General features: G+C 44.9%; 1 protein-coding gene across 5 annotated transcripts in view; it reads right to left on the bottom strand.

Annotated features, from left to right (window-relative positions):
* Window positions 1–26,741, bottom strand: part of ARNT2 (aryl hydrocarbon receptor nuclear translocator 2) — a 146,814-nt gene that overhangs the window by 50,215 nt on the left and 69,858 nt on the right. For 4 of the 5 annotated variants that reach the window (XR_014519135.1, XM_083475337.1, XM_083475339.1 and 1 more), the window contains exons 6-8: window positions 21,618–21,720; window positions 17,427–17,492; window positions 14,814–14,908 (exon numbers count right to left, since the gene is read on the bottom strand). Coding sequence is in view for 4 of the 5 variants with exons in the window: in XM_083475337.1 (XP_083331463.1) it covers window positions 14,814–14,908; window positions 17,427–17,492; window positions 21,618–21,720 (264 nt within the window). In the remaining variant the exon portion in view is untranslated. The remainder of the gene's footprint in view (window positions 1–14,813; window positions 14,909–17,426; window positions 17,493–21,617; window positions 21,721–26,741) is intronic. The other variant, XM_083475338.1, reaches the window with a different exon arrangement.

Raw genomic sequence — 26,741 nt, 5'->3', positions numbered from 1 at the left:
CCCAAATTGGTTCAATTATTTCCTCCATCTCCAGCCATAGCTGTCAAGCGTCCCTTATTTGGCGGGACAGTCCCTTATCCCAGTGCCATGTCCCGCTGCTGTCCCTTATTGATGATGTCCCTTAAATAAGCTACTGAAGGTAATGGGGCCCTTTCTATGTCCAGCTGTGCTTTGTCAACAACAAATTGTTGCTGTTTTTTTGTGTTGAATATATGCTATATGGTAATTTATGGATCTAATAGGTATGTAAAGCCATTTGCATGCAACAAAATTTGTATTTTATCAAAGTAATTGTTGATCCCTTATTTTGGCTGCTGATCCCTTATTTTCGAGGCTGCTGGTCCCTTATTTTCAAATCTGTAAGTTGACAGCTATGTCTCCAGCTACTTAGGCTGTTTACACACCATACATTTAAAGCACAATACCCACCCAACCACCCAAAAAGAACCATGGGAACTGTTAATTTGTTAAGGGCGTAGGGAACTGTAGCTCTGTGAGGGGGGAAAAGTCACTGAAACAAAAATGGAGATGCAGGTTGCTGGACTATAAGGCTCTCAAAAGAAACACTGGTTAAGTAGTAATGGTAAACAGGGCCAGCTCAAGACATCTTGCTGCTTGAGGCAAAACAGGGCAGGGGGCGCTCTGTCTATGACACAGATGTGCCACAAGTTCTGGAGCAAGGTGTCCATTTCTAAATTCAATAGATCCCACAAAATCCTAAATAGCCTGGCTTTTAGTGGGGGAAAGCTGCTAATCCTTATGATTTCACAGAACATCGGTACAGTGGTACCTCGGGTTAAGTACTTAATTCGTTCCGGAGGTCCGTTCTTAACCTGAAACTGTTCTTAACCTGAAGCACCACTTTAGCTAATGGGGCCTCCTGCTGCTGCCATGCCACTGCCGCGTAATTTCTGTTCTCATCCTGAAGCAAAGTTCTTAACCCGAGGCACTATTTCTGGGTTAGCGGAGTCTGTAACCTGAAGCGTATGTAACCTGAAGCGTATGTAACCTGAGGTACCACTGTACGTAATGGGACAAGATGGCACCCCTCAGTTGAATCTTACTTCAAAACAAGAAACATCATAATAATGTTCTCCTAGTACAGTGGTACCTCGGGTTACATACACTTCAGGTTACACACTTCACTAAGCCAGAAATTGTGCTTCAGGTTAAGAAATTTGCTTCAGGATAAGAACAGAAATCGGACTCCGGCGGCACGGTGGCAGCAGGAAACCCCATTAGCTAAAGTGGTGCTTCAGGTTAAGAACAGTTTCAGGTTAAGTACGGACCTCCAGAACGAATTAAGTACTTAACCCGAGGTACCACTGTATGGGGAAGGGGAGGTGATAGTTCTGTGGCACAAACAACTCAAATCTCCAACAGAGGGGAGTAGCCAGGGGGCATAGGAGGAAAGGAGGCTGCTACTGCTACTTCCCAGTTATCTGCTGCCTGAAGCAACTGCCTCACTCTAATAGTAGAGCCGGCCCCGATGGTAAACAGAACCTGGATAGCTAGAAAAACAAAAACAAAAAGTGACAATTTGGAGAGAATTAACTGAAAAAGAAATATGTGCTTTTATTTTATTGACACTTGGGTGGGTTGAGGGTCTTTCTGTGTGCGACGTGCACTTGGGAACTCTCCGGATGGGAACACTAGTCTTGGCTTTGCTTTAACACTTATAAAACTTCCTACACACACACTTTACAGTTTCTCTCAACCAAATATTTTCCATCAATTGTTATGCGATGAACAAAACCGATTAGGAAAAACATCATATGGACTGCATAAAAATTCATTTCCTTCTCAGAAATATGAGATCCCTTAATTGAGCGGGATGAAGGGGAGACAAAAACTTTTTAAAATTAAATTTAGAACGACAAATACGGAGGGATGGGGGCATTTCATTTCTGCACTTCGTGGGCAGGGTTAATGCAACAATTTATACAAAGTTAATATGTCCAGCCAGCTAGCCAAGCAGACAAAGCAAATGGATGATCAAAGGTCTGGGCAAAGGGCTCATTTCATCGAAGGCGTCTCTTCCTACTAATGTCCCAGTGCTCAGTTTCACAATCTACCAAAACATGCATTACCCATGTCATAATAACCTACCGAAATAGCTGGATAACAAAAGTATGGGTTTTCATGAGGCAATTTTAAACATTTCCCTCCTGGGGTGCAGAATTAACACTCACTTAGTTTATTTTGTAGGGCAATGGGGTTAAAAACAAAACAAAACTCTACATTCAGCTAGAGAAAAACCTTGAGCTCCTTGGCAGCCAAGGCCACATTCACACCATACATTTAAAGCATGATAAACAGTCGTGACTTCTTGCAATGAATCCTGGGAGCTGCAGCTTGTTAAAGGTGCCGAGAATTGTTAGGAGACGCCTTCGTAGGGTTGCCATGTGTCCTCTTTTCCCAGGACACGACCTCTTTTTCAGGTCTGGTTGCCACATGGTCCTCTTTTTCCTGGATACGTCCTCTTTTTCAGGATAAACATTTCTGTCTGGGCAGATTTTTTTAAAATTGGCAAAATGTCCAGGTTTTTTGTTTTGTTTACAGTAACCCAAGAATTTTTTTCTAGTGCATTAGACTCAGATCTAAGGCACCTGGCTAAGCTAGTCTGCAGCAGAGAATCACAACAGAGCAGCATCTTAAACAGGCCACATACTGTGTAAATCTCTTCTCTTGTGGCTGAAACAAAAGGATGCTGGCTCAGCTACAAGAGGAGCCTGGGAGGGCAAGAGTTAACACCCCCCCTGCCCTTAAGGAGAACCCATATGTACATGCTAAGCAGTTTAATAAATTGTTCTGTGCACACTTATGTTCACAAAGATGTGAACGTGAGCCCAAATACCGTATTTTTTGCTCTATAAGACTCACTTTTTCCCTCCTAAAAAGTAAGGGGAAATGCGTGCGCGTCTTATGGAGCGAATGCAGGCTGCGCAGCTATCCCAGAAGCCAGAACAGCAAGAGGGATTGCTGCTTTCGCTGCGTAGCGATCCCTCTTGCTGTTCTGGCTTCTGAGATTCAGAATATTTTTTTTCTTGTTTTCCTCCTCCAAAAACTAGGTGCGTCTTGTGGTCTGGTGCGACTTATAGAGCGAAAAATACAGTACTTTCATGTGGCAAGTGAGGGAGCAACATGTATTATTATTACTATTTTGCTGTTGCTGAAAGTTAAGAACATTGCTACTAGCGATATATCACAGATTCTATAGCCTACATATAGTAGGGGTTTTTAAAATGAGAGTCATCACAGCGATCCATAGTTAAAAGTCAGGAAATGTGCTCTCTTTTTTGCTCTTCAAAATATAGCAGCCCTATTTTTCCCCTCACAGAGCTATAATTACCAAATTGGTTCAGCAATCAATCCCTTTTCCCAGGGAACTCTGGGAATTGTAGTTCTGTGAAGTGAATATGGGGGTCTCCTAACAACGCTCAAGGGGGAAAGTCATGACTATTTAAAATAGTATCCTGCTGCTTTCAATGTTAGGTGGCCCGACTCAATAATGGAAACTCGGTATACTTTGAAAGGTTTTCGGGCCTGCTACTTATTACATTTTTATCCTAGAGGAGTTTCGAAGGAAGCATAGGTTATCTTTCCATTTTATCCTCACAACAACCCTGTGAGGGAGGTCAAGATATTGGGGGGGGGGGGTAGGGAGAGGGTCAAGGTTACTTACTGGGCTTTAAATGTAAGTGGGGATACTATGAAGACATTTTGCCATAAGGAACTGGATGCTAGCAGCTGCCAAGATCTCTATAGCATAACAGTGGAAATAGTTATAAAATCTGACTATATCCTTATGGTATAAAAATCTCTGGAATTCAGTTATTGCAGAAAAAAATGAGTTATGGGTCTCTAAGGGACAGGAAAATCCTGATCATTTCTATTCAATATGGTGGGATTATATTTCATATAGTTTAGTTTCAGATTTACAGATACTGTATCTCTCCCCGCGCTGCCATCTAGAGAAATATGGCTGTGATGATTTTAGACTGGGTATTATCATTTAATATGTTTAGGTTTTGTATGCCTTGCCTTTAGCTGCATGCATTATTAAATTTTTGTTAAGGTTGACTTGTCTCTAATAATAATTTGAAAACTGGTAAAAATAAGCGTTACAAAAAAATAATAGTCAAAATAAAAAAATTCCTTCCAGTAGCACCTTAAAGACCAACTAAGTTAGTTCTTGGTATGAGCTTTCGTGTGCATGCACACTTCTTCAGATACCATGCACACGAAAGCTCATACCAAGAACTAACTTAGGTGCTACTGGAAGGAATTTTTTTATGTTGACTATGGCAGACCAACACGGCTACCTATCTGTAAAAAAATAATAGGTAAGTGAAGATTTGAACCCAGGTCTCCCCACTGGAGGCTGGTCCATTAGGGTGAAAGGGACACTGTCCCACCACTCTCCGTCTGTCCTCAGCCAGTCCCCCACCTGCGCCCCTGTGCCAAGGTGTAATGACTGACTGACTAGGCCACACCTGCCCCAAACATGACCCCCAAATTCCTTATATGAACTTTGAAGGGTTTGAGGGCTTTTCTCCAGAGAGGTGGCCATGGAGACTTGAAGTAATTATCATGAGGTAGTTCTGGAAAAGAGCCGACGCTCTGCAACCCCTTCCACCCACGAGGAAGACTTCAAGGAGCGTGCCAGCCTTTTTCTCAAAATGGATGGAGGGAATCAAAGAGCCGCTCCCTAGCGTAATGACCTCCAGACAAAAGGAGGTGAAAAGACTGTGAAATTAGGTCATCTGTTTGCTCACTAGAACAAGCGTCCTTGTGACTCTGATCTCAGGCGCATTCAGCTTTGGGAAGAGGTAGGGGGAGAGATAAACCAACCCTCTACCTATTCCCCCCAAACCTGCTGCTAAGTGTATTTAGCTGGGGGTGAGTTGGGGAATGTTTTCTTCTTCTTTCCCTGAAACTCTTATTAGCTGCCTCCCGTACTGCTGGAAAGCTGAGTGTGTATCTAGATGATTCTGAGACAAAGAAGTCTGGTTTCATTTAGCTTGGAGACATCTGTTTGGTACTGTATAAATAAATAGCATAGGACCATGAGGAATGTTTGGCAGGCGAAACACATAAAAAATAGATAGAGAGAGGAGGGTAGAGGAAAGGTTGGTCTCTGAGAGGTCAACGCCAGATCTGGGCACATACAAGTACTGTATTTTTCGCCCTATAAGACGCACTTTTTCCCCTCCAAAAATGAAGGGGAAATGTGTGTGCGTCCTATGGGGCGAATGCAGGCTTTCGCTGAAGCCTGGAGAGCGAGAGGGGTCGGTGCGCACCGACCCCTCTCGCTCTCCAGGCTTCAGGAAGCTATCTGCAAGTCTTGCAAGCCCGGAGGGATGTCCCGCGGGCTCGCAAGGCTTGTGGGCAGCAGCCTGCAGCCCCACAAGCTCGGGGGATAGGGGGATGGCAGAGCGCCGCCACCCCGCTATTCCCCGACCTGATCTGGAGGCTGGTGGGGGGGAGAAGCAAGCTTGCTTCTAACCCCCGCCAGCACCACAAGCTCGGGGGAAAGGGAGATGGCGGAGCGCTGCCACCCCGCTATTCCCCGACCTGATCTGGAGGCTGGCGGGGGGGAGAAGCAAGCTTGCTTCTCCCCCCCGCCAGCCCCACAAGCTCGGGGGATAGGGGGATGGCGGAGCGCTGCCACCCCGCTATTCCCCGACCTGATCTGGAGGCTGGCGGGAGGGAGAAGCAAGCTTGCTTCTCCCCCCGCCAGCCCCACAAACTCGGGGGACAGCGGGGAAAGCTGTCCCTGAAGGCAGAAGAGGGAGACGGAACGCTCCGTCTCCCTCTTCTAGCTTGGGGATGGCTGCGCAAATCTGGGGGGGAAATAAAAAATTTTCCCTTGATTCCCCCCCCCCCAAAAAAAACTAGGTGCGTCCTATGGGCCGGTGCGTCCTATAGGGTGAAAAATACGGTACTTCGGTCATGAAAGGCCAGGATCTGGTCTACAGGGCAAACTCTAGGTTTGTGGGGGCCCTTAGCTAAGCATCCCCCTTACTAGAAGTCCTGGAAGAAGACAGCAGCCAGCTGATGAGTCCCAGGTGTCTTGGAGTTACCATTTCAGCTTTTTACAGTGCCTCACACTGATGTAGCATTGTTCCATACCCTCCAACATTTCTCTGAGAAAAACAAGGGCATCCTATTCCATATCCTCCAACAATTCTCCAATGAAAATAGAGATGTCCCCTCCAACATTTCTTTGATGAAAATAGAGACATCCCCTCCAACATTTCTCCGATGAAAACAGGGATGTCCTATTCCAGACGCTCCAACATTTCACCAAAGAAAATGTTGGGAAAAGCGGGACATTCTGGGATCAAATCAGAAACAGAGACAGCTACTGAAAATCCGGGACTGTCCCTGGAAAATAGGGACACTTGGCGGGTTTGTTGTTCTGGGGCATTGTGGGAAACTTAAATGGTAACACTAAAGGCATCTATTTTAATGTCCCACAATGGTACATTGGGGTGCTTCTCGGCATTCTGGGAAATTAAAATGGCTGCTCAGTGCCCATTGGAGCACCATGCAGGGTACAGAGCTGAGATCCTGATGCAGAATTAACAGTATAGTTTTGGACTGCAGGTGGGGAGGACCACATATCTTAAAAAGCTCTCTGGCTCTGATGCGAAGATAAGGAAGTTAAATGGAAGGGAAGTCTGCTGCTTCCTTCTTAAGAACACAAAAAGAGCTCTGAGATTTATAAGATTTGTAAGATTTCTGTTTATTTGGTTTTGCAGAGAGTGCATATTTCATATATTTCATACTGTTCAATATTCTGTATAGATTACACAAAGAGTTTATATTGACATCACATTGTTGTACAGTGGTACCTCGGGTTAAGTACTTTATTCGTTCTGGAGGTCTGTTCTTAACTTGAAACTGTTCTTAACCTGAAGCACCACTTTAGCTAATGGGGCCTCCTGCTGCTGCCGCACTGCCGGAGCACAATTTCTGTTCTTATCCTGAAGCAAAGTTCTTAACCCGAGGTACTATTTCTGGGTTAGCAGAGTCTGTAACCTGAAGCGTATGTAACCTGAAGCGTATGTAACCTGAGGTACCACTGTACTTGGCCATCGTGTTGTCTTGGATATTACTATTACTACTACTACGGATCAGCCCAAAGGCCTATCTAGTCTGCCATCCTGGTCTTACAGTGGCCAACCAGATGACCCAATGGGAAACCCACAAGAAGGACCTGAGAGCAACTGCTCTCCCTGCTTGTGGTTCCTAGTAGCTGGGATTCAGAGGCATAATGCCTCCAACAGTGGAGGCGGAACAGAGCCATCATGGCAAGTAGCCATTGGCAGTTCCCCCCTTGCAGCCAGCTGAGCCTCTGACAAAGCTCTCAAAAGCCCGAGATAGGCTTTGGAAAACTGCAGGCCAGTTTGCAAGGTATGCAAAAAGGAGAAGGTTTCAAATTAATTACTTGCGCTAAACACCTCACAGATAAACGCTGTACATATTTAGCTTCCAAAGAACAGTAGCAACAGCTATTCAGATATGAGGAGCTTGCTCTGAATTCCTTGGTTTTCTGGTGTGAATCCAAGGAGAAGCAGCGAGGTGGGGGCCATGTTGGGGCCTGCTTTCAGCGTTCAGAACAGGTTGTTCTAAAGTTTCCCGCGAAGCAAGTCAAAGCCAGCTGTTTGCTGCTCTCCATACCTGATCTTAACAGCTGTAATTTTATACAAGGCAGAAGAATGTGAACAAATTCAATTTCCTCTGCGCTTAATTTTATTTTGTGTGCTGGGGGGGGGGCGGGCTAGGGAATTAACACGTCACCACTGTGGTGGTAAACTACGGCTCCCAGGGTTCTTTTGGTGGGGGGACTCACGTGCCTTAAATGTATGGTGTGCAGGCAACGTTGCTAAAAGCTACACCATCAAAAAAGCCAGCTTCTTCTGGGCAATTTACGGCAGGGGTGGGGAACCTTGAGCCCAGTGCCAAATGCAGCCCTGCAACCCACTCCATCAGGCCCTTGGAAAACTCCCAGGGCAGACCTCCTCATCACAGCTACACCACCTCTCCCCAAGCCACACACCTCAGTAGCCAAGCTTCATGTCCTCAAGTATTTTTGTCTGGCAGGAATGTGTCACTGAATTCTGATAATGCCTTTTGCCGCCTGTAAGGCGAAAAGGTAAAGGACCCCTGGACGGTTAAGTCCAGTCAAAGGTGACTATGGGGTTGCGGCACTCGTCTCACTTTTCAGGTCGAGGAAGTTGGTGTTTGTCCACAGACAGCTTTCTGGGTCACATGGCTAAACGCCATTTACCTTCCCACCACAGCGGTAACTATTTATCTACTCGCACTGGTGTGGTTTTGAACTGCTAGGTTGGCAGGAGCTGGGACAGAACAACAGGAGCTCACTCCGTTGCGGGGATTCGAACCGCCGATCTTCCGCTCAGCAAGCCCAACAGACTGAGTGGTTTAGCCCACAGTGCCACCCACTGCCTGTATGGAGGATCTGCAAAGGTAAAATTTGCAATCTTCGCTCCACCCGCTTTGCCTCTGGCCCTGCCCTCTACTGGCATGCGGCCCCCAGAATGTTGCCCAGAAGTGAATGTGGCCCTTGGTTGAAAAAGGCTCCCCTCCTCTGATCTACATTAAAGTAAGGAGCCACAGACATAAACAAGGCAAAGCATGGTTGTAAAGATGCAAAGTTCAGCCCTGTTTTAAGTAACACCCAGACCAAGGAGGCATTCAAAGTCTTATTTTTGGACCTTTTGGACCTAGCCAAGATTCTCCACTCACCAGGGCGAAATGGCCAAGATTCAGGAATAGAAACCATTTTTTCCAGGCCTGTTAGGCATGGAAAGCCTTTGTCCTTGCCTTAGCTTGAAACCTGCCCGGTTGCTAGGCATGCAAATAGATCTGAGAGGAGCATATGCACAGTGTAATCAGCAACTGGTTTCATAAAGGCCCCAATGGCTTCCCCTAAAGATGGAAAGTGCAAAAAATATTTCCCAGTGAAGTTCTTAGAGAGAAGGGGGCTTTGGAAGTTCTCTCCCACCCAAAAGGCTGTATGCTCCCTGAATGGCAGCTTTTATTAGCCATGCCTTCATTTCACTTTTCCAGCCATACATTTCCGGCCCATGCCAGTAGCGAAATGGTTCAGAGGCAGAAGGTGGACAGAGAAGACTCACATTGGCATGGAACATCAGAAGTCAATATTTTTCTTGGCTGCTGCAGGAGTGGCATAGTTGCCCAATAACGTTTTAAGTAAATGTCAGCACTTGCTTCCAAATCTACCCTCCTGCAATCAGGGGTGGGAGTATCCTTATGATAAGCAGGCAGAGCGACACCCTTAATCTGGCCCAACTTCAAATCACCAGTAGCCGGAATGAAGGAAGTGGGATGAGGCCGTTAACAAGACGGTCAGCACTTGCGATTGATTGATTTCTAGCTAAGCTTCTAGACAGGGGTAGGTAACCTAAGGCTCAGGAGCCAGAGCATAGCTGTCAACTTTTCCCTTTTCTTGCGAGGAATCCTATTCAGAATAAGGGAATTTCCCTTTAAAAAAGGGGAAAGTTGACAACTATGGACCGGATGAGGCCCAATCGCCTTCTAAATCCGGCCTGCGGACGGTCTGGGAATCAGCATGTTTTTACATGAGTAGAATGTGTCGTTTTATTTAAAATGCATCTCTGAGTTATTTGTGGGCCTGCCTGGTGTTTTTACATGAGTAGAATGTGCGCTTTTATTTAAATTGCATCTCTGGGTTATTTGTGGGGGAATAGGAATTCGTTCATCCCCCCCAAAAAATATATATAGTTGGGCTGAAGGACGGTGGACCGGCCCATGGCTGAAAAAGGTTGCTGACCCCTGTTCTAGACTGCTTCTGTGGATTTAGCAAGCAACGGGCTTATATTCCAATTTCTGCTTGTCCCTTTTGACGAGAACCAAGGGTTCCCAAACTATAGTCCACACAACACCAGTGGTCTGCAAGCTTCGTTTAGGTCAGGGTTTCCCAAGCCTGGCTCTCCAGCTGTTTTTGAACTACAACTCCCATCATCTCTAGCTAGCAGAGCCAGTGGTCAGGGATGATGGGAAGTGTAGTCCAAAAACAGTAGCAAACCCAAGTTCAGGAAACCCTGGAGGGTCTGAGGATTTGTGGCTGAAGATGGGAGATGGTACAACCGAATGGTTATTTCAAGTCCAATTTCAGAGGTAGAGGGGACTCCCTGGGTGCCAGAGAAGGCACATATGCATCCATGGGTGCCACACTGGCAACCCCTGATGCACAAACGTCTACCCACAGCGGTCACTCAAAGCCCTCCAGCGTTGCTTGACTCCATTGAGACCGAACATAGTATCTAAAGTTACATATAAGCAAACTGTCTTGCCAATGGCAACCAGCAAATGATTAGTAAATGGGATCAATATAAAGTTTCAGGTGTGGTTTATGATTATTGGCTAAATACTGGTGAAAGACCACAGCACGCAGCACGCAGAATATCCCATATTCCACCTTGCTAAAAGGACCAGGGAAGAAAATATGGGAAAGGCTGTGTCTGAAACCCCATGAAGCTGCTGCCAGTCAGTGCATGAAATACTGAACTAGGTGGATCACTGGTCTGACTTCTAAAGCAGCTTCTGGGGAAGGCCATAGCTCAGTGGTTAGAACACCTGCTTGACATGCACAAGGCTACAGGTTCAACTCCCGACATCTCCAGGAAGGGCTGGGAGAGACCCCAGTCTTGAAATACAGAAGATCTGCTGCCAGCTGCAGTATGTAACATTGAGTTACCTGGGCGACAGAACACCTGCTTTGAATACAGAAGGACCTGGGATCAATCCCCGGCACCTCAGTTGAAATGATCAGGTAGTAGGCCATGGGAAGGACCCCTGGCCTATGATCCTGGACGGCTGCTGCCAGCCAGAGTAAAGAATACTAGCTGGATAGACAAAAAGGCTTACTTGGTACAAAGGCTGCTTCCTGTGTTTCTACTGTTTCGTTTAAAATCACAGTTTAAATGCTGTGTTGTTGTTGTTGTTGTTTTGTTATTTACAGTAATCCAAAAGCGAAATTGAAATGGTTTTGTGATTTACAATAACCCAACCATCTTCTTAAGTGCCAGCTGGAAACACAAAAGAAGGATTCTGACCTCCCCCTGCCCCACCGCACTTTCCATAGCTGCAGCCATGTGATGTGAATTAGGTTCGTTTGGTTTAAGTGGCTTCTGAAATGCCAGAAGAACGTACTGTGCACCATCTACGTGCATGCATGCAAAAACACACACACAAAATAATCAAGCTATCTTTAAAACTGTCAAGAAGATGCAAAAGAGAATACAGAACTACCCACCAGAAATATGTACAGCCATAAGTTAAAACTGGCTAAGAGAGCCTATGGCTGTGGTGTGATTGGGATGAGGGCATTTGCATTCTTTGGGGAGGAGGGGGGCAGAGAAAAGAAAGCCGCCGCCAGTTTGTGTTTGTGGCATGTTCCAACTCAGGCAACGAAAGGGCAAGATAACTCCAGTTCTGATTCATATCAGCAGGAGCTGTCAGAGGGAAGAGGAGTTCTTCAGCTCATCCAAGTGGTAAGGTCAGCCAAACCACCCCTTAACAGTGCTGGATTCTACTCTTGGTCTCCTGATGTTTTTCACATTTTCCCATATGGAAATATTCCCCTGCGAGCGATTGAGTTACTGGTGTGTGTGTGTTTTGAACGGTGCAATGGACCAAGAAAGGGGGAAAGAAATGTCATTCCCAGAAGCCCTCATTCAAAACAGGATTGACTTACTGCAGAGGTTATAATGCCTAGGCTCCAAAAAGCTACAGGCCTTTGGCCAACTGAACAATCCATGACCTTTTAAACTATCTCCGTCTGTGTCTCCTTACTGTTGTTTGTTTGTTACTGTGTTATGTATTTTTGTGTTTTTATATTTAAACCGCCTTGTGACCCTTATTCAAAGGAAGGTACATAATTTTTAACAACAACAACAGGTTATGAGACTCTTAATCTCCGAGTCATGGGTTTGAGCTCCCACGTTAGGCAAAATATTTCTGAATTGCAAGCGGTTGGATGACCCTCACGGTCCCTTTCCAACTCTACAAATTATATTATACTATTATTCTAAAATGTCCATACACAGACACAGAAAAGCGAAGCATCTGATGGGAAATAGAAAAAAGCATAACTCATTTCAAGATGCTGAAGCGTACAGTGGTACCTAGGGTTATGTACTTAATTCATTCCGGAGGTCTGTTCTTAACCTGAAACTGTTCTTAACCTGAAGCACCACTTTAGCTAATGGGGCCTCCTGCTGCCGCCGCGCCGCCGGAGCACGATTTCTGTTCTCATCCTGAAGCAAAGTTCTTAACCTGAGGTAATATTTCTAGGTTAGCGGAGTCTGTAACCTGCAGCGTATGTAACCTGAAGCGTGTGTAACCCGAGGTACCACTGTACTGCATTTCTATTGATACCCAATGTGGTTCAGCCAGAACATCGGAAACTGCCTTATACCGAGTCATGCCATTGGCCCATCTAGCTCAGTGGTGTCTACCCTGATTGGCAGGGGCTCTCCAACGTTTCAGAGAGAGGATACTCCTAGCCCTACCTGGAAATGCCAGGGATTGAACCTGGGACCTTCTGCACGCAAGGCTGATGCTCTAACCACTGAGCTACAGCACCTTCCCCAGTGTGTTTCGGCCAGAACACTGGGCACTGTCTTGTACCGAGTCAGACTGAGAGGGAACAGGACGTCCTAGGGGGGTTTGATGCTCAAAAGCATCAGTTCTGAAGCAAATTGCAAGGCAAAACTCTCACTGACTTCAAACTGGGTGCTTTCGAGCTGTCTACAAGGATACACAGAAGTTACCCAGTTCATTTAGGCCTGTTCTGGCCAAAATGCAATGCTCTTTCTCATCAGCACCCCCCCCCCCAAATGCTGTTATCGCAAGCTGCCGAGCTCCACTCAGTTCCAATACTGGTTTGTCATCAGAGATAAATGGCTGTTGTGTGTTGAAGAAACAAGGTCAAACTCGACAAGCGAGAAGCTGAAGAAACAGCAGCCTTGTGTTTATCTAATTCCTCTCCCTCCAGAATGGTCTCATTAAGGAGTGGTCAATGGGGTACCCCTCCAGAGGTTGTGGACTACAAGTCCCAACCAGCATACCTGACATTCAGAGATTCTGGGAAGTACAGCCCCAAGCATCTAAGACAGCAACCTGATGGCTACCCCTGAACTACTATAACTTAAGCCACACCTGCACCATACGTTCAAACACTCCTATAAGTCAGAATCATGGGACCTGTAGTTTATTACAGGTACTGGGAACTGGAGCTCAGTGTGTGGAAGCGCCTTTAACTACAGTTCCCAGGATTCTTTGGGGGCAGTGAACCCATGACTGTTACAGGGTTTTGCACGGTGTGAACTGCGACCACAGCTAGATCCCAAACTTCTGCATTTCCACACCAGTTCAGCATCAGAGGTGGCTGCTGGGCTGGAGACAGAGGGCCAAGGCATGGCTGTGCAGCTGGACTGCTTCTTTCATTTGCATGCATTACAATATCCCGTTGGAATGCCAGATTCTTCCAAAGAAAAACCCAACTGAGCCCATCCGAAAGCTTGGATGACGAGAGCTGACCTGCCCATAAGGATGGGTGAGCTGCAGGCTGCTTGCCCTGAAAATGAATCAGAGTCCTTCGTGGGGGCCCAATCAAACATCAAAAACCCTTTGGGGAGAGGGGTGTTCCATGTTTGATTGGGCCATTCGAGGGTCCCCACCCATCAGCTCAATTCCTTCTCCACTCTGGTCACGTTTCACTGTCCAAACTGATTTCCCATTGCCACCTCCAGGCCCAATTCTTTCCCCATGCACTTGCCTGCCAACACATCCCTGCTCAAAGGGTGTGTGTGTGTGTGTGTGTGTGTGTGTGTGTGTGTGTGTGACAGCTCAGATCCCAGCTTCCAAAGTACAACTCCCATCACCCCTTGCCATTGGCACTTTCGGGCAGTGAAGATGGGAGCTGAAGTTCACCCCCCACCAGTCCCAAGAGGAAGGAGATGTTGCAATGTCAAGACATTGCAAGGATCTATGGTTTTGGAAGCAGCATGGAGGAGGCTACTTTCATCGCACAAGGAGATGCTGTGCTGCTATTGCTTGCCTGGAGCCTCAGGTAAGCTTCCCCCACCTTGGGAACCAAAACAAGCTGGCAGAGTGTATATATGGGAATAAGTAGCATTGGGTGGGTTACGCTCTTGAGTTGGGCTGTAACACCTGCCTAGATTCAACTGGCAGAAATAAATCAGGGACATTTGGCTATGGAAGCCCTCAAACTTCTTGAGAAGACTCAGGGCATTCCCAACCCTTTTGGGGGCCGAGGGGCACATCTGGAAATCTAATAAACCATTGTGAGCACCAAGAAATTGCCATTTCACAGAAGGTGATGCTTAGAACCCTCTCCCCAAAACACCTATGGAAATCCAAAACAAATATAACATGGACCCAAAAAAAGCAACACTACCCACAAAAGTCAACCCCCCCCATCAAACAACATAACAGCGCCTCATTATTGTGATTAGCAGGGGTCCTTGATGGAAGCCAAAGGGGGATGTTATGGACTGGCTGGGTACGGAGGAATGGTGGGAGGAACCGGCTGGGCAACCCCCGGGGGAAGAAGGTTCAGAGCCCAGGGAGTGGTAGTAGGAGAATGATGAGTGGTCAGAGGTATAAGGCTGTCTGGGCATGGATGTGCTCCCATCCATTTCAGCAGAACATAAGGAGACACTCCCCAAACCAAAAACATTCATAGAGAAAGAATTAAATATGTGCCTTGCCTATTTTACCTGCCGGAGGCCAGGCTTTGATGTAACCAGTACAATGGACCACGGCATATTGGGCCTCTCCTTCTTTCACTGGGCCAAGGCCATTCCTAAATGGAAATAAACCACACTTGTATCATTAAGTTTGTGATTGACAGAGCTCAAAGGAAGCATTAAAAAAAACCCCAAACAAACCCAAGAGGACTGTTGCTATTGCCACAGTAAGGCCAAACAGCATCCATCTTCAAATTATGTTATCCCTTCTGTATACCCCACCATTACGAACATCCAAGTAATTTTTCACGCTCCTCAACATTGCCTCAGTGGGAGGCTGAATTATGCCCTTCTCAATTTTGAGCCCTAAGTTTTCATTTAAGGACCTTTGCAGCAGCACTAGCACAATTCACACTGAACCATAGTTTGTGCTAACCATAATTGAGTACCCTGAACATGACTTACAACTGCTTGCCTGCTTCCGTTCTCTCTCTAATCAGCACTTGCAGTGACATCTGGAAGTGGAGCAACAGCCTTAACTATAGTTTGTTAATTCAGGAATCAAGCCAAACCATGGTTTGCAAACTTATTTCAAGCCACTATTTTCAATTTGAATTTGTTGGCCAACTGCAAACTGTGGATTTATTATTATTATTAATTTCATTTCTATATCAGGCGTAATGCCAAACCTTAAAGCTTCCTTAACCATGGTTTGACATGATGGTTGAACTGAGCCACTAGTTTAATAACCAGTATACAATTAGAACAGACTCCCCAGAGCAGACGGTGGCATAGGATGGAGAAAGGGTGTTCATCGCCCTTCCTCCCAGTTCATTCACTGATTTCACTCCAAAGATGAACACCTGGATAGTGTATAAGATTAAGTCTTATCTACCTAAATAGGGATGTAACACACTGGCATTAAAAAAAAAATATTTCTAATTAAATGTACTTAAATGTACTAATTAAAAGTGCAGGCAGAGCTGTGTAAATTAAAGGAACAGGCACACCCCACCAGAAAGAATCATAGTCCTCACTAGAACGCAGAGTGAGAGCATGAGATCAGTTCTTTGCTCATTGTAATTCCACTCTTTTGCCAATTGTTAGCTCAATTGCTCTGCTAAAATTAAATCAGCACGTTGGCAAAGTTACTGAATTCTTTAGCTTCCTCATATCAAGCAATTAACACTCTTTTCCTCGCCGCGCAAATATGATCACTGGCCAGCAGTAACGGCCCATATGAGCTTGCCTTCCTTACTGCGAATCACATCACCATGTAGCCTAATATTGGGGTGGATCCAAATGTTCACATTACCACTTACTCCACATTCAGTGTGCTCCCATTGCTAGTTTTAGAAGCCACGTTCATACGACGTTAGTCCCAATCCAAATCAGCTCTTAAGTTCTTTGAGAAACACTGCTGTTTGATGTGGGGTTCTGCCCGCCCTTCAAACCAGCTTCAGTCTAAATAGAAAACTGGATGTGGATTAAGTGGCAATGTGCACACATGAGACACATGCGCAGAAGAGTGCAGAAGTGTAGGTGGCTGTTTGATGACTAGGAGTTCCACACGGGTTGCAGGGATAATTATTATTATTATTATTATTATTATTATTATTATTATTATTTATTTATTTATTTATTTATTTCCAGCCCTCCCCAGCCAAGGCCGGGCTCAGGGCAGCTAACAACCAATAATAAAAACAAGCTGAATGAATACAACTTAAAAACAAGATTAAAATACATTAAAACATCTGGATAGAAGAACCAAAGCAGTAATGAACACCAGGGGAAGGCATCCCTGCCCCACCTCTGATCTGAACACCACCATGAATATGCGGCTTCAAATAAGGGCAGATAAAAATCAATGGTTTTTTATTTTATTTTTTAAATTCTTTTTTTTAATTTAAATCGGATTTTTAAAATAAAATGGTTTTGGAGGAACCATCTTTCTAAAGAGAGTTTTCTATTTAAGTTACATTATATTCATCAGGAAACAAGAATTTGTTTTAAGTTTTTCATGTGTGCTAAAACTCAGCCTAAGGTTAGTTTGTTGGTGTTTTTAAATTGTTTAACCACATCAGTTAGCAAACATGGATAGGTATGCTACAATGTTATTGTTTTAGTTCAATAAATTGTTCAAATTGTTATTAAGGGAATGATTATTTTTCTCCTTCCAATAAAGTACAGCAGAAAAGTTGTCCAAATATCAACAGTAACAGTGTAAATATTAAGATTATACCAGCAATAATGAGTCTCTCTGTTAAAAAAAGAGATTTAAATCAAGTCTTACTGACTAGTGATTTAAATCGTGATTTAAATTGTGATTTAAATCATGATGTAAATCAAATCCACCCTGCTTCAAATGCAGGGGGTGGGAATGACCTCGCTGTGTCTTAAGCTGCAAACGTGAACATACTCTGAGTCAACCTTAAGAGAAGGGGGCCCACTGAATTCAATGTGACTTAACTTGCACATGAAGTCCCACTGATTCCAAGAGGACTACTCTAAGCGTGGCTAAGTCTGGAGCTACCCAAATGTCTACTCTGAAAAGCAACAACTCCCCAGGGTCCCAAGAGGAGACCTAACAAAACAGCCAACCGGATGTCGAACCAGCGAAGGAAAGACACCTACCTGTATCTTTTTCGCATGGTGGTTATTCTGTTTAGAGGCAAGTGATCCAGTGGGGCATTTCCACACCTGCAAGCAAACCACCACATCAACGAGTTGAGTAAAAACACTTGATTGCAGAGGGAAGGGGAGAGACAATATCTTATCGGCCTGAATGTAAGCCGCACCCGAATATAAGCCACACCTTTAAAATTCATGGGGGGGGGAGACAATACCCGAATATAAGCAGCCCCCTTAAAATTCTGCAGGCACTCACGCCTGTTCCATTTTACCGTATGTCTGTTTCAGCAGCGATATCGTAAAAGCCAATTTTTGTAAGGTCGCAAATCTAAGCCACACTTTAACTTTTCACAGTCAGAATTTGGGGGGAAAGTGAGGCCTATATGGCATATGCTGTCAGGAATCTTTTGGGGTAGACGATTTTTAGCAAACCTAATCGGATTGAGAACTGTAGCCTATTTTCCTTGAAACTGTCTATCCCTTTACCTGTTCCCCGCTGCCTTCCAAATGTTCTGGACTATAGCTTCAGGCCCATTGCACTATACATTTAAAGCAGTATTGTGCCACTTTAAATAGCAATGGCTTCACCAAAGCATCCTGGGATCTGTAGTGTGTTAAAAGTACTGGGAGTTGGTAGGAGACCCCCTTTGCGCTCACGGAGCTACAGTTCCCAGAGTGCTTTAACAATCAATCCCTCTTCCCAAGGAGCTCTGGGAATTGTAGCTCTGCGAGGCTATTAGCAACCTATAGTTAGGAAGCTATAGTTCCCAGGATTCTTTGTGGGCGAGCCATGACTTTTTAAATCAGTATAATAGTACTTTGAATGTATAGCACACATGGGGATCTCTGTCAGGCCCAACCAGTATGTTTAGTTCAGAACGGTTTCTGGAGATACCAGGCTGCCCTGGATGTTCCAATTGTTCAAATTAGGGAGGGGTAGGGAAACACACACCAGAAAACTGTAACTCATAAAAGAAAAAGGGTGAAATAAAAATTGCACAATCAACAGCAGTTTGGTAAAGGAGCTCCTAGCCCACGATTCTTTTTTACTAGCCCACAATCATTATTTTTACAAGCCCTATGCCTGCGTTAGTCATTTTTGTGGTGAGCTGAATGAAAACAAAAGACTCTTCTGATCTGCAAACATTCTCCCTCTCGATGGTCACCTGGAAGGGATCGATTTTATCTCCAGGTGGCTGACTGTTTGGCAAGACTGACCAGTAAATATAACAACTCATAGAAGTTCATTTCCAGTACTTGGAGAGCGCACACCACAAGGATTTTCAACTAGAGCTGAGCTGGAATTTATCTGAAGACATTTATTTCTGAGGAAATTTCCGAGATCTCTCTTTCTTTCTTTGCCTTCTCCCCACCTCAGCCCCGCAAAAGAATAAGGTGACTTTACAGAACTTCCTCTGAATATTTGTCACCTCTTCTTTCCCCTTTGTACTGTCCTAAACATCTTCCTAAACACCAGGAAGAACTTTCTGACAGTAAGTGCTGTTTGGTAATGGAACAGACTCCCATGAGGTGGCAGACTCTCCTTCCTTGGAGGTTTTAAAAGGAGAGGTTGGATAGTCCTCTGTCATGTATGATCTAGCTGAGATTCCTACATTGCAGGGGGTTGGACTAGATGACCCTCAGGGTCCCTTCCAACTCTACAATTTTATGATTCTGGAAAGATACAAAATGGCTGCCAGCAGGAAGAACCACCTCTCCCCATACAAACCAACCCAGAACCTGCACTTGTCATCCAAGGCCCTTCTCTATGTCCCCATTCCCCCAGAAGTTTGGAGGGTGACAACATAAGAACATCATTACATGTCTTTAGGCTCCAGGCAAAAACATTCCTTTTTACTCAAGCCTTTGGCCATAAAATAATCTATAGCCTGGAGGGGGGGGGAGAGACTGTTGTTGTTATTATTGTTTCATTATGCTGCCTAGTATTTTCCTCTGAATGTTTTATATTATTACACTCCCTAAATAATGTTCTTAATGTTGTACACCACCCTGAGATCGTTAGATAAAGGGTGGTATAGAAATCTAAGAAATACTAAATGATGATGATGATTGTGATGATGATGTTCAGCACCTCAAACTGAAAAAAACAATGTATGAGATAGAATGAGTAAAAGAATCCCAAATATATTCTGAAGCCAAAGAATGGCTAAATCATAACCCACAGACCCATGGGATGTTTAATTACTGCAAATGCAATTTGACCGAGACAATAAAACATTTAACAGGCAGTCACCTAAAATGTTTGAAAATTGCAAAATGAAGATGTTCTCCAGATTTGCTCATCTGCTAAAATTAGTTGGTGATTAATTCCTCTTGCCTTTCAACATGCTTTTAAATAACAACATTGGTTTGTTGTGAAAGACAAACACAGCCCCCATTTCCATTCCGTTGTGGAATGTTTGGGCCCTAAAGTGCTGGTTTCAATAGTCACACATTAGGGTGACACAAAGGCTCACATTCCGGTGGTTGATTTGAATCATTTTTTTCCTCCTGGAGAAGTACAGGGGAAAATTAAGTTCTGGTAAACACGACTGTAGAAAGGATATGAGCTGTTGGTTCTTTTATTAATGGCAGAAAAATGCAAAATTCAGATTTATTGACGTGGTAATGAAAGCAGGCACCAGAGAGTTCACTGAACAGCACATGCTACTCATGGCTTGGCAAAAATCCACCTTCGTAAAATGATGTGTTCGTTGCACATCGAAAGCAACGATTGGACCTCTTTTTCATGGCCTGCTGAACCACCAATATGGAGATTCATATTTGAATGGAAACTTGACTTGTGATACTGAGCCAGGCCACTTGTCCATCTAACTCAGCACTGGCTGTACTGTCTGGTAGCAGCTCTGCAAGGAAGGAGCAGGTAGTGGTGAGGGGTTGCTGCTGCAAGGTAGAGACAAGGTCAGGGCAGTGATAGTGCAGCAGTGGAGCCAACCCAGAGTTTCCTCCAATGTCCCTGAATTTTCCTGACCATGCCACACCCTCTCACTAGTCCAGTTTGCAGCTTGGAGATGCTGGGAGCTGATCCTTTGACCTTTTACAAAGGTCAGGTGGCCACGTAAGAGGGAGAACATTTGCAGATCTGCAGGTCTATCATGGGGTCATAGACCCCTAACTTTGCCAAGCATTCATGTTCCCCGTATTTTACTGCACAGGCTGAATTCAAGGGAAGATACCCATCAATATATCTGGATGCCCAAGGGTCTGCAGGAAAGTCTGTGGACTTTATTTGCTGTCCAATGAAACCCTATTAGAAGTTTATTTGTTTTTTTAGAGGAACAATTCATAGGAATCCTTGCTGGTCTAGGGAAATGCCTCTCTTCTTGCTTTCTACAATGGACATCCATGTGTTTATGGGAATCCCACAGGAGGGAAATTGGGGTATTTGTTTTGCATGCATCTAAGTTCAGTCCCAGGGATCTCCGGTTAAAAACAGAGGTGGGGAACCCTTTTCAACCCTCCTGGGTACCACACACAACTGGTGGGCCTAGCAAGAGGCAAAAGCGGTCAGAACAACAAATCTAAATTTTACCACTGCAAATTGGCAACGCCACTCAATTGAACTCCACCAAATCCTTGCAGTATTTTCATCAAGTCTTGCCAACAAAGGTCCGTATAGTTAAAGCTGTGGTTTTCCCAGTAGTGATGTATGGAAGTGAAAGCTGGACCATAAAGAAGGCTGATCGCCAAAGAATTGATGCTTTTGAATTATGGTGCTGGAGGAGACTCTTGAGAGTCCCATGGACTGCAAGAAGATCGGACCTATCCATTCTGAAGGAAATCAGCCCTGAGTGCTCACTGGAAGGACAGATCGTGAAGCTGAGGCTCCAATACTTTGGCCACCTCATGAGAAGAGAAGACTCCCTGGAAAAGACCCTGATGTTGGGAAAGATTGAGGGCACAAGGAGAAGGGGACGACAGAGGAAGGGATGGCTGGAAGGTGTTCTCGAAGCTACCAGCATGAGTTTGACCAAACTGCGGGAGGCAGTGGAAGACAGGAGTGCCTGGCGTGCTCTGGTCCATGTGGTCACGAATAGTCGGACATGACTAAACAACAACAAAAACCCAAATATTTTGCAGCTAATCTCCACTGGAGGCTATTCCACCATATTGTTGCATCTGGAGGCACACGAAAAGCAATGAAGCACTGCATGTTTGAACAGAAGTGTATACCTCATTCTGCATATGAACGACCGCCTCGATCCCATGCACATTCTCATTGAAGACTGCTGGCCCTCTTTCTTCACTGTCCCAGTCTTCAAATCCAAAATCCTGCCTAAGAAGATAGAAGAGGAAGGGAGAAGGAGAAAACAAGGAGAAAAATGAGTCACAAGTCTACCATTTTCACTCACTCACCCATAATCCCCTTTTCTGTACCTCCTAATCTGCCATGGAGCCTATGTGTGTAGTGAAAGATTCTGGGGGCATATATCTCCCATACATACTAGCAGCAGATAAAGGACTAAAAACAAAACAAGCTTGCATTTTGTAGAACTGTAATTAACCAACAAACATGACTTCAACAAGACCATTATTCAAACCTTAATAATAAAAAAGTATTTCAAATAAAGCAATATAACATTTTTTAATTTTACGATCAAGTCACATTCTGGAAAACTTAGGAAAAACCCCTCCCTTTCGGCTCCCAATGCTAGACAGTTATGAAAGTCGTAATTGCATCCATGTGATATTCTGGCATGGGACACCTTAATGAAACATGCTACCCACAGTCATATTTTTGACAATTACATCTTCACTTTGGAATGCATTTAGAAGATGCCTCAAAAGGTTGCTGCACTAGCCAGATCTTGCCCTGAAGTATACCCATGCAACCTAGTTTAGAGGTGTGACTCAGAAGACTATTTATGAAAAGGGAAAAGATGACAGTGATCTCAAACAATCCGGTTTTCGGTTGTTACATTTCTTCATCCAGAGACGCAAAGGGCCAGTTCTCTCCCTGCAGCTGATGAAGGCAAGAGTCATTCAAATCAAATTCCGCAGGAATCCCTGAGGTATGAAGGTTAAACAACTGATACATGTTTAGCTGAGTGTAGGATCCACTCTGACCCCCCTCCTCACAATTTTACAGCTATCATTCATATCCCCAAAGGAGATTGCTCGGTTCAAATGGGGAATACACTCAACGGCACAATGTCCTGCTTTGGATAACATCTTATTTCTCAACATTTTGTTGTCTCCTGCATAGAGACATCTGGGAAGATGGCTTCATCAACTTCCTCATTATGCAAGCAGGATGTCAGGACTGGACTGTGGGCAGCTTTTTGGTGTGAGCCAAGGAGCCCATGCAAGAAGTCACTAAAAGCAAATTAGACCCAGAGGACAAGCCAGAAGTTAAGATCCAAAAGAAACCCCAAAATATAGGGTCACACCATAGTTCAGAAAAACGTTCCTCAAGAAAAGGTCAACTGTCTCTTCTCCTTGACCATCAACTCTTGGACAACACACTCAGTCAGTCATGGATTAATATCCTAAACATTTTAGATTTCAGCCTCCCTCAACCTGCCATGATATGGGCCTCACTCCCATGGCATACAGAAGGATGCAGGAAACCGCATCAGTCAAGTGGGCGAGTTCTGCCTGGACACTGAGGTCCAGCGCCAAGGGCCTTCTGGCGGTTCCCTCGCCATGAGAAGCCAAGTTACAGGGAACCAGGCAGAGGGCCTTCTCGGTGGTGGCGCCTGCCCTGTGGAACGCCCTCCCACCAGATGTCAAAGACATCTACCAAACTTTTAGAAGACATCTAAAGGCAGCCCTGTTTAGGGAAGCTTTTAATGTTTAATAGGCTATTGTATTTTAGTGTTTTGTTGGAAGCCGCCCAGAGTGGGGAAACCCAGCCAGATGGGCGGGGTATAAATAATAAATTATTATTATTATTATAATCTCAGAAAGTATGAGCTTCTCCCCAACTACTGAATCACATGTTGTACCACAGTGCTCTCTCCTCCCCCTACTAATTCCCCTCCCCACTCAGTTCCATCTGTTTTCTCATCTCCCATTTTTAATCTCCAAGTCCTTTTCACTGGTGCATAGTGAACTACAAATCAAGAACAAATAACAGCACAGCTGCGTTCCACATGAGAGGCTGAGCACAGGAAGGCAGTAAACTGTGTTCTGATTACGATTCTGTCAAATGACCACAAAGCATTCATCTTTCTTGTGGGCTTCTATATCTGAAGCGCTACTTGCAACAGATGCAAATCCTAAGACCTCACATGAGGAGCATTGGTGCAAAATTTGCATTAAAATCTTCTCATAATGCATCAAGGAAATATCAGTAAGGAAACACTGCAAAATGTAAATACAGATTCATCTGATTTGATACCGTTACTTAAAGTGTGGAATTCGCTCAGGGGCAGGAATTGCCTTAAAGCTGGGGGGGGGGTGGAGATTCTCCTATTAATATGAAACTGTCGAAATCACAGTTCCTAAAACAATACACGAACCAAAGCACAGCTAACGTGAATTTTGCACTTCTCTGAAAGTTGTGGTGCTGTTCTAAAAACCAACTAACGTGGACAAAAATGCAGCATATGTTAGGGGAAAGTGTGCATAAAAATACACTATTAATGAAAAAAACATACTAAAAATGCATTAATTGGGGAAATTTGCTTGTAAAAATGTGCATATTATGCAAAATTGAATGCAAAAATGTGTACACCAGGAGAATGTTGCACTAAAATGTTGATGAATTTTCATGAGTGCTTGTTCTTTTTAAATTGCAAACTGATGTGGAAATGTAGAGTATAGTGGTACCTCTGGATGCGAACGGGATCAGTTCCGGAGCCCCGTTCACATCCTGAGTAGAACGCAACCCACATCTGTGCGTTGCGATTTGCTGCTTCTGTGCATGCGCATGACGTCATTTTGAGCATCTGCGCACGCGGCGAAACCCGGAAGTAACGTGTTCCATTACTTCCGGGTCGCAGCAGAGCGTAACCTGAAAATGTCCAGTCTGAAGCATATTTAACCCGAGGTATGACTGTACTGAACTTAAGGTTGGAAAAATAGAAACAGAGAGATGGAAAGTGACAGATTCATCCGCACCTGCTTCGCCAACCTGGTGTCCATCCAGAAGTTTGGGACTACAACTCCCGCAAGCATCAGTCAGCATGGCTATGATGGCCGGGGGTGATGGGAATCATAGTCCAAAACATCTACAGGGCAGGTTGCTGAAGGTTGCCTTTACAGTGTTTCTCAAGAAGGGCCTCCTATAGGTAAAAGGTAAAGGACTCCTGGACGGTTAAGTCCAGTCAAAGGTGACTATGGGGGCAGCACTCATCTTGCCTTCAGGCCAAGGGAGCCGGCGTTTGTCCCTAGACAGCTTTCCGGGTCATCTAGACAGCAAGACTAAATCGCTTCTGGTGCAACGGGACACCCTGACAGAAACCAGAGTGCACGGAAACACTGCTTACCTTCCCGCCACAGCGGAACCTATTTATCTACTTGTACCGGCATGTTTTCAAACTGCTAGGTTGGCAGGAGCTGGGACAGAGCAATGGGAGCTCACCACATCGTGGGGATTCGAACCACCAACCTTCCAATCAGCAAGCCCAAGAGGCTTGGTGGTTTAGACCATAGCGCCACCTGCGTCCCTCCTAGCAGCTATGCTACAGTGTAAAAATAAAGACTCCTCTAAAGGTGAAGTCATTCTTACTCTGGTCCACTTCAAAGTACAGAGTAATCTTGCCTTAACAAGCAGTTCAGACCTTTTGCTCAGTACTGTGTATCTGTAATGTCAGTGGCTCTCCAGCACAGACAGGTCATTCCACAACCTGCTACCCAATCCACTTAACTGGAGATGCCAGGGGGGTTGGTGGATAGAAATATTAGTCATCTAGGTGATCAAATGAATTGTCCGTCACCTATCAGGAAGTATGAGAAAACACAAATTTAACAGCCTACCGTACGGTCCACTCAAGTGAACAATGTACCAGCAAGGAAGGGACATACAGAACCTGTCTTATCAGCTCCTGGGAGCAGGGATTTCCCCTCCCTCCAACGTTGTTCCGCTCACAAAAACAGATAATTTGCACGAGTGGCTAAACACTTGTATTGGCAGTTAAATGCTCGTAGTCGACCAACAAATAGGTAAATCCAAACATGAGAAATTTGGATTTTAATAGACACATCGGCTGGCAGCTTCTGCCACAATGATTTCCTAGGGCCTTAAACGTTTTCCCTGGATGGAAGGAGCGCTGGGTCCATTTCCTGGTTTGTACCTAGTCCAGCTTGACAGCACTCGTTCCATCATTGCAAGAGAGGCCCATAATCAACACAGCAGCTGCACAGCCCAAATTATATTGCTCCTTGCATCATAGACAAACAGATGGCTAATAAAGAAAAATAAAATACTGTCTCAATTTAGGTCTAATTTATAACAGTGAAAATTGCTTTCGATAGCCCAGGACTGACATGCAGCCTGATATGAAATCAGCAATTAACCAGCTGTCCTCCCCGCACCCCCAAAGTGCCACTGTATGACAATGGCTGGCAAGGTGCAAGCAATATAGCCTGGACTCCGTGCCCCTAAAGTGCTTAACATGGCCTATAATTGCTTTTTAGAATTCCAAGAATCCAGTTGTGATTCTGAAGTGTCTAGCCCTCAGGGGGTTGGGGGGGTGGGCAGATAAAGCTGCTAAAAGGAAGTTGCAGCCCAATAAACTATTTGTGCATTTGTATCAGTGGACTGCAGTATTCCTATCAATCCAGCACCATCCACAGGAGCATCTGCCCTCCGTGTAATAAATATAACGCTGCTGCTGTAATAATTTATATATCCATCTGGTGTTCAATGTATTTTACAACCATTACCTCAGTTACGACGACCCTGTGAGGCAGGTTAACGTTACCCTCATGTTGCAGATGGAACGAGGCCAAACTGGTAAAACAAAATGGAAGCCGCATGTTTTGCTCCCCAGTCTAATTTTGCAGAGTTTAGTCACAGTGCCTAGTCTTTTCCTGTGTCCATTCCACATTGCTGGCTGCAACTGAAGAGCAGGAAGCGGGGGAGAAATAGATCCAGCCAATGGGCCAGATCCCTCAATCCCCCACTCTTTGTGGTGGCCAACTCTGACAAGTGGCCGAAACCACTGGCCTGTCAATCACCTGACATCACAACCAAGTCAGGCGGTTAACACTTGTCAGCGTTCACAGAGGATTTCTGTAACGGCTGCTTTGTTGATGGGCAGTGACAGAGGCCTCCTTTTAAGGACTGCGCTGTGAAAAACACATTAATAAGATGCGGTTAATGTTGCATCACTTTATGATACAGTGGTA

The sequence above is a fragment of the Podarcis liolepis genome, assembly GCF_965112155.1.
Source record: "Podarcis liolepis genome assembly, chromosome: 14".
NCBI classification, from domain to species: Eukaryota; Metazoa; Chordata; class Lepidosauria; order Squamata; family Lacertidae; genus Podarcis; species Podarcis liolepis.
The sequence above is the reverse complement of the archived record's forward strand: the minus strand, read 5'-3'. Positions and strand labels throughout refer to the sequence as shown.